Genomic DNA, 7,925 nt, shown 5'->3' with positions numbered 1-7,925 from the left:
AGAACGTGTTCTGTACTTCATTTTACGAAAGCAAGCCGTCTTGTGGTTAGTTGCGTCTGTTACCTGACCGAGGAAGCTTTGACGTACTGCTTGTTTTGTACTAGAACATTGACATCTACTACAAGTTAAACAACGAAAGTTCTCGTGCTCCTTGTTTGCTACGGTTGATACCGCAGACAGCGTTAAGAAACCCGGCAGACGTCACGAAGAGTGACGTCAGAAAACTGCGGCTGACCTTAACCCCCGTGGCGCGCGAGGCTCCAGAAGAAAATAAAGCTACGCAAAAAAAAGCGAAGATGCAAACAACGCTCCTGTTTCCGCCCGATAATATAAATGAAAACGGAACGCCGTGCCCTCGCCTCTTCCGCGTGAGTACTAGCGGTGTATCGCGAGCTCGCCCACGAACCGCCACGCCTACGAGCGACGCGTTCTCCGAAGGAAAGAAGAAACACTCGGAGGGCCACAATTACGCCGCTACCGCGACGCCCGACATTCAAAGCAGAAGAAGCCTCAAGGCGCACGAGCGCGCGCTCGCAAGCCGCGGAACACCTTGCATCACCCAGCGGCATTTGTGGTCACGTGGTATGAAACAGGCGCTGCTATTGGGCCACAACGTTGCACCGCAGCGCCCCCGCACCCGTTTTGCCTTCCCCTGTCGCCCCCTCCCCAGCGTGTCGTCTGCTCTTCATGGCCGGCCGCCCGGCGTCTGCTCCGGTTTCCAAGTTCGCCGGTGATTTAGGCGCGTATATTAGTGAGGTTTTCATGTCGTTTTAGTTTAGATTAGTCAACTAACACGGGGGCTACTTGAAACTGGTGACCTCCAGCTCCAGCTGTGCGCTATTTAGTGGGTTATCCAGAAAAGCTGCCGCTTTCGAACGCGTGTCAAGATGGGTTCGTCGTCCGGCATCTGGGTGTTCGGCTACGGATCGCTCGTCTGGAACCCCGGGTTTGACTTCGTGCGCAGCCAGATCGGCTACATCCGTGGCTATGACCGGAGGTTTTGGCAAGGCAACGACAAGCATCGGGGAACGCCGGAGAAGGTTAGTGCCAGATAATTTGCTTCTTCTTTATCCTTACGCCTTGCAACGCTAGCGAGCGCCGGAGCGTGTCAGAGGCGCGAAACATCTTGCAGACGATTAGCGTGGCGCGCTAGCAGACGAATGATCCGCGCTTCGCGAACAGATGTGGCTTCAAAGCAATATCTCCGGCTGCGCGAAGCGAAAGTGAATAACGCGACTCCTGGCCAAAAGTAATTAATGCATGTTACCGCGGTGTCAAAACTCAAACGAGTGCTGTTCTTTTCGTTCTCAATTCATCGAGACAGGTTACAGAACGTGGTCAGATGAAACATTTGTGCTACGCCTTCTGACATTTCTTTCGGGAAGTCAGGCATGCTGCCAGTTGTTAATTGTAGGTATGTTTATGCCTTTTTATCTTCCGCGTGTATCCAAAAGTACTTTTTATGTACAGATCAGCAAACTCCCAGTTTACGTGCGCGTTATGAGGCGATGAAATCGGAGAAATTGTGTGACCCGAAAATGCAGGTGGCCTTATGCATTGTTCAGGGTCGTCTATCATCACGAAGTTTGCGCCAGATTGTTTTTCTTTCCTTCTTTTGTTTTTTCTTACAATGAAACGTGATAACGAAAAAAAAAAATGGTTTAACGAGGAATAGTTTCTTGAGAACTGACTTCCTCTATTATGACCCACCGGTTAGAGTCTGAATTACCTCCTTCTTTTAACCGCTATTCATGTTAACTTTATTAAAGTTTCACGTGGTTTCAATGCGTTCTTTTAGCCACGAGTTCATGACTCACAGGTTTTTCCTGCATTGTTTCATCGACATCGATCATGAGCCACTTGACAGAACGCTTGCAAATGTTGTGTAACTTCAAGGTCGCAACGCGAGACCTTGCTGCGCGCATCTTAGATCCCATACTTATTTGAATTTTTAAAGCATGCGCTCATTTTGTCAAGCGGTGATGTGGAATCCGTACATTCCATTTAAAAGTTCAGCTGAGGGAGCCTATAAATTGTCTATAGAGTACAAGTGTACCGATCTGCCTTCCGGCGGTCCTTTATGCCTGGATGAGCATCTACCATCAGTGAAAACCTGGACTTTGCAGAGAACTTGTCAGTTCTGAAGAAAAAAATTTAGGGAGAAAACAGAATGTTCGCCTCGGTTGCTTGGAATCATGAAAATTGGTGCCTATGTACAGCGTTATATCGCGAAGCCATAGTGGTATGCCAGAAGGGTGTGAAGTTCTCAAATGATCCTGCACAATCCGCAATGAATGTCTTTTATTTGTGTCACTGCCATCCGGGCTCAGTGGTCTTAATGTCACAAAACACACCGATTCTGTCGAATCTGACAGTGCATCCAAAATTATTTACAGCTTTGTGACGGTAGTTGTTGAACATTATTAGCTGGTATTGTAGCTTGGCAAGGTATCCGCCATCATTATTATTATTTTTCTTGCGCCTAGATCCTCAATGTCGTAAAGTACCACAGAAAATTCACAGAAGCTGTCAATGAAAACCGGAAGAAAAGGAATATGTAAAAGTGTCAGCGCAAAACACATTTAGCATACAGATGGACGGTAGCCAAACTATACATACTTTCATCGAAGAGTGGTTCATAGACTACGGAGGCATGGCTTGTATGGAAAATCTGTCAACATTTGGTGGCAAAAAGTGTCCCGCTATAAGTCCGAAAACTGCACTATGGGCATAATGAATACTTTAGCAGAGCATCTATATACATTCTATAGATTGTTTAAGTAAGCTTGCTTTTAGATTGATATAGAGGAAGCTATATATCATATACTTTTGCCCACAAAAACCACATTACAGAGCGCAGAGGCATACCCCAAAACAGTCAAGGCGAAAGTACTTGTTTTTGTTTTGTCTTTCTTTTCTGTTTTATTGTTATGCGCTGTCTTCCTGCCGTACTCCACGGCTTAAATCATCGCGAGCGATTTCGAAGCTATTCACGCATCGTCGCATTCTTTAGTAAAAAGGCCAACAAGCTATATTTCTGCTTTTTAATGTCGACTTGAAGATCAATAGGACAGCATGCCTTCGAGTCCTGTTGTATAATTTAATACGATTATGATAATTTTGAACCGCTATGCCTGCAGGCCACAAGCCCAGGATACCGTACGGGCGAGGCAACTCTCATATATAATTTCAGAGCTTACCGTTATTTATTTATTTTACAGTTACAACCATACCTATGCATATGCAGCATCATTACGTTGAAGTCCCCACCTAACAAGAATGAAAAGCACAAACAGTTGCATATAATTTTCCTTTTTTTTGCGTATGTTTGTCACACGACAGAGTAATAAATGGCGGGGGGGGGGGGGGTCAAATTGACGTCATGCAGATGTTGACGTCGATCGAAAAAACAGCCTAGCAACCGTAAGGACAGAAGGGCAAGTACGACGTTGGCGTAGGCATTGTTCAATAGCCACTGTGTCATAGGCAGACTGAAAACAACAATAATAAGAATAAGAGTTTGCGGAAGGGACTTGCGGTGTGGCATGCCACAAGCGAAAAAAAAACCGTGCTTAAATGCGATGACCATTGCAAAATGCAAAACAGGCTCATATATGCGGTGTTCCTATAATGCGCGTGCTCATCGCACCGGGAAGGACTTTAATACCATCTGTCTTCCTTTTTTCTTTTCTTGTTTCTTTTGGGTTCGAAGAGATTTTTCGAAACTCACCTGCGAGAGATAGCCATTTTCTGCTTTCTGAGTATGATTTCATTAAGAGACGGACATTAATTTAATAACAGAAAACATGCGTCCAAGCATCTAATAAGAAGAGTCGTCAATAAAGGTTCATGTCGTCACTGCGAAAGTGAATCCGTGCAGTGACGTCATGCCTGCCTGACCAGACACGCGAAAGCTAGCACCGCTATGGAAATATATTTCCTTAACGTGTGCTAAGCAAATACATGATGGCGTCCAAGTTGCCACTTTCGCAAGAGAACACGTCAAACACTTTCTGAAAAATCTTAACTGCACTCCGATAAATCCATCGTATTTTTTACATACATTCTCGGGAAAGATATCACGGAAGTCTTACAAGCAGACATGACAAAAAAGAAGAAAGAATGACACTATAGACACACGGTATATCACCCTTAGTTCACAGTGGATTATCGTATCCGAATAATTAAAAAAGAAAAATAATTTACTTTCTGTTGTGTATCTATTGTCGCAGTTCTGGTATGAGCGAGCAATACTGTTGGTGAGTCAGGTCTTAAAAAGAAAACAATGATAGTAAGAAGGTGACAGATTTAAAATAAGTCATGAGACAGACCAATTTTCTTCAACAACATCCAGCCGTGGGACAATTTGGTTTCGCTGCGTTATTCGTATTATCAGTGGTTGCTACTTCCTATTTAATGAATATTTTGGGGCCAAAGACAACTTATTTTGGTTGCCATAACTATTAAGCTAGCGATTGCCCGACTGCCAGAGGGCTCTTGTATGTAAATAAGTGTATCAGGCACAGTTGTCAGCTTCCTTCCTTAATTCATTTCTTCCGTTCTTCCTTCCTCCTTTTTTTTTCTTTCTTTCTGTCGCAGTTCCACACAGTTTTCCTCTTTTTGCCTTCTTTCGTGACGTATGCCGTGCGTACACTACTCTTCGTTTTCGAACAAATGCGACTAAATTAAAGAGACAGCCCCAACCAGAAAGTTGCCAGATTAGGATCTATCGTACAAAGACAAAAACAAAAAAACACTGAATTTCGGCACTTACATGCGTTCAAGCGTGAGCGATCTGTCTTGTTAACGGGAGGCAGAGACAGTAAGATGGTGCCATGTTCATTTTTTTTTCTGTATAAAATATTTAGCGCACACAACTTTCTATTTCTTTCTTTACCACAAAAGACAGAACATTTTTTCCACCTGGCTGTTCCCGGTGAGTTGCACAATTATTTCGACGATAGGCTTTAACGACCGCCAGATGTCTGTGGAAACTGCGAGTCGATTCAGGAGAGGCCTGTATGCGGAAAGTTTCTGCCAAATAACTTGAGAAAACACGCCTCACTGAAGAAAAAAAGGAAACACCGTAATAGTGGATACTATTCTCAGAGGCAGACTGCGAAAACGCATAACTCCAACTCACCCAAAGAGCAACAGGCAACCGTACGTTTGAATTTGCGTTTCCCTTCGTCCTCCCACTCGTGCGCAATTTCCACGTGACGTTTTCCTCGTAGTTTTATCTGTAACCGAGTACGAGGAATATTGGCCAGCCACAGCCACCGGAGAGCTAGCGGCGCTTGGAAAGCACATCGAACGGCAGGTCTCTAGAATTTGCCACCCACACTTGCAATGATGCTCCTTACGTGCGCCAAACTCGCTGGGGAAATCCCCCAAGGAACGAGACTGACTGTGGAAACGTTGAAACAGACGATCATTCGTGTGCATACAAGTATGTACGCTACAACTGTTCGCCTACGGAGAGTTTTGTACGCGAACGGATTTATTTGCCCGACAGAATCCTCGTATCAGTGCAACATGTATGTAAAGCTATACACGTCCTTTTTGTCACTTTTCTTTGTTGTTAGGTGCGTTGCAAGTGTGCTTTGTGTAGTTATTTATGTTGATCTTCGAATATTATTTGTTTGTTTCAAGACGTTAAATGGCCAAAGACGTCACAGAAAAGTGTGTTGAAAGACAAGTGCCACATCTAGAAGATGTCAATGCTTACGATAACCTTCAATGGCAGATTTGAGTTCAGGGAGGTTGGGAAGGCTGACTGACGATGGAGTCAAGCGGTTCCGTTTACTGGCAGTTTTCAGTGTAAAAGAGTGAAAGAAGAATAACGCCTACGAGATCACGGATATGTGAAGTGCCTCACTAAGGACTCGGTTTATGAGCTGTGGATGGAAAAAGTTTAGTGGAACAAGCATAAGTTAACTATGGACAGTGTATACGCCTACTTCGCATCGCCAAACGGACAAGTTTGCAAGAATCTGTAAGAAGTTAGTGGTCTACAATGAGGAGTCTATCAACGATCGTAGAGAGTCGTAGTTCATCTGTATATGTACGCTTGATAAATAAAAAGATCCCCACCACTGTACCCCATTCCCCCTCAAGAAAAAAGAACAACAAAAGTGCCAGATGCACACACAAGGCCCAGAACAGCGCTCGCGCCCAACCATAGACTGACGTATTTCGGGAGGACGAAAGCAGTGCGTCATCTGCGCATGCGCCCAGCAACAGCAACTCGCACGACGACGCCTCTTCTTGAACCATCTTTGTAAGGTATTCAGCCTGACACGCCCGAATGGCTAAAGCAAAAGGGAGACTTCCGATCAATAACCGTTACATCAAGACGTCGCTAAAAGCTTCGAAGGAAAGAGAAGATTAACGGGGAAGGGAGGGAGGCACGGAAACGTTGCGAATACGAAATAAATGGGGAAAGTCGGGAGTAAATCGACCGAGAAGGAAGTCAAGATCACCGGTGGGCGGACAAGGTGACCCGAGGCGCCGGTCACGAGGTCGGCCCCTGAAACATTGCGACCGTTGTTACAAATGATCCAAGACGCGCCTAAGGACGAGGCGTCACCGCGAAGGGAGAGAGCCTCGGTCGATGAGGCGTCCTCGCGCGGCGAAAACCCGACGACAAAGCGCGGGAGAGAGCGAGAGAGCAAATGATAAATGAAAGGTAGGGAGGTTAACCAGGACTGAGCCCGGTTGGCTACCCTACACTGAGGAAAGTGAAAAGGGGACGGAAAGATTAAAAGAAGTAGAGAAAGTCTACTGAGGATATCGTTGGGTCACAGTCTGGATCACAGACGCTGACTCAATGCGGTAGCTTTGAAATATCACAGCAGCGCTTTTGTGGCCTTTTGTAGCTGCGATATGCGAGGCCATCGTCCCAAGATCTTATTCGAGGTGAACGGTTTTCTATCTAACTGATTTAGACCTGTGAAGAGGTCTGTTTTTCATATTCAAAAGATGGGCAGTAGCACAGTAGATATTCTATAGTTTCCTCGACACTGCAGGCAACAAAGCGCTGGAAGTTGCGAGTATGCGCGGTTGGTCTCTGAGCACACTGACTATGTGAGCCAATGTACTCATATAGAGTCAATGTAAAAAAAAATCGGCCGAACTCATCTCACGATGCCTGTCGTCGGTAATGCGAATAGCAATCGAACAATGTAGGGACTGGTCACATTCCTGAAGTACTGTTTATATTCAACACGTGTAGTGGTAATTCGGACGTTGATTCAGCTGTGTGCCACATACTCCGATATCGTCTCACTTTGCTATCGCACTCGCTTGCCAAGCTTCGCCCGTGAGCATGGAGGCATGACGATGACTGTATGACGCTGGCGCAGTGATGATGGAATGAGGACCGACGAACGAATGATATCGACGGAACGACAAAGGTGTATAATGACGACAGCATGAGAATGACCATGGTATAACGACGGCAGCGTGACAGTGACTACATGATGACAAGGAACTGACGAAGGGGGTGGGATAACAACCGGATGAAGAAGCGAGAATGACGACAATCGCACGAACGACCAAGACTGCACGACGACGTCGACGGCGTGACCACAGATGCATGATAGCGTCTGTGTGACGACTGCGCAATGACGGCGATGGCATGGCAACGACGTCGTAATGGCGATTGAATGGCGTCAACGCGATTCCGACAAAATGACAAACAAGGAATGGCGTGGATAGATCGACGAAGGTAGTGTGATGACGACGCACGATGACAACGGGATGACGACACTGACGTGACGATGGTGGGGAAACGGCACCGTGACTGCGATGGAATAACGACAACGCGGTATCACCGCCAATGCATGGCGACGACTGTGGGACGACGACGGCAAGACAACGGCACGAGGACAGTGGGATGAGGGCGAGTGCACGGCAACAATTAA

General features: G+C 45.9%; 1 protein-coding gene across 2 annotated transcripts in view; it reads left to right on the top strand.

The window, feature by feature from the left end:
• The first annotated feature begins 316 nt into the window (after positions 1-316).
• LOC126544452 (glutathione-specific gamma-glutamylcyclotransferase 1-like) overlaps positions 317-7,925 on the top strand; it is a 50,683-nt gene continuing 43,074 nt past the window's right edge. Inside the window, exon 1 of one of the 2 annotated variants that reach the window (XM_050191783.3) lies at positions 317-1,040. In XM_050191783.3, coding sequence (XP_050047740.1) covers positions 888-1,040 — 153 coding nt within the window. In that variant the 5' untranslated portion in view covers positions 317-887. The remainder of the gene's footprint in view (positions 1,041-7,925) is intronic. The other variant, XM_050191782.2, reaches the window with a different exon arrangement.

The sequence above is a fragment of the Dermacentor andersoni genome, chromosome 10, assembly GCF_023375885.2.
Source record: "Dermacentor andersoni chromosome 10, qqDerAnde1_hic_scaffold, whole genome shotgun sequence".
NCBI classification, from domain to species: domain Eukaryota; kingdom Metazoa; phylum Arthropoda; class Arachnida; order Ixodida; family Ixodidae; genus Dermacentor; species Dermacentor andersoni.
Note: the sequence above shows the minus strand (reverse complement) of the source record. Positions and strands in the feature narration are given on the sequence as shown.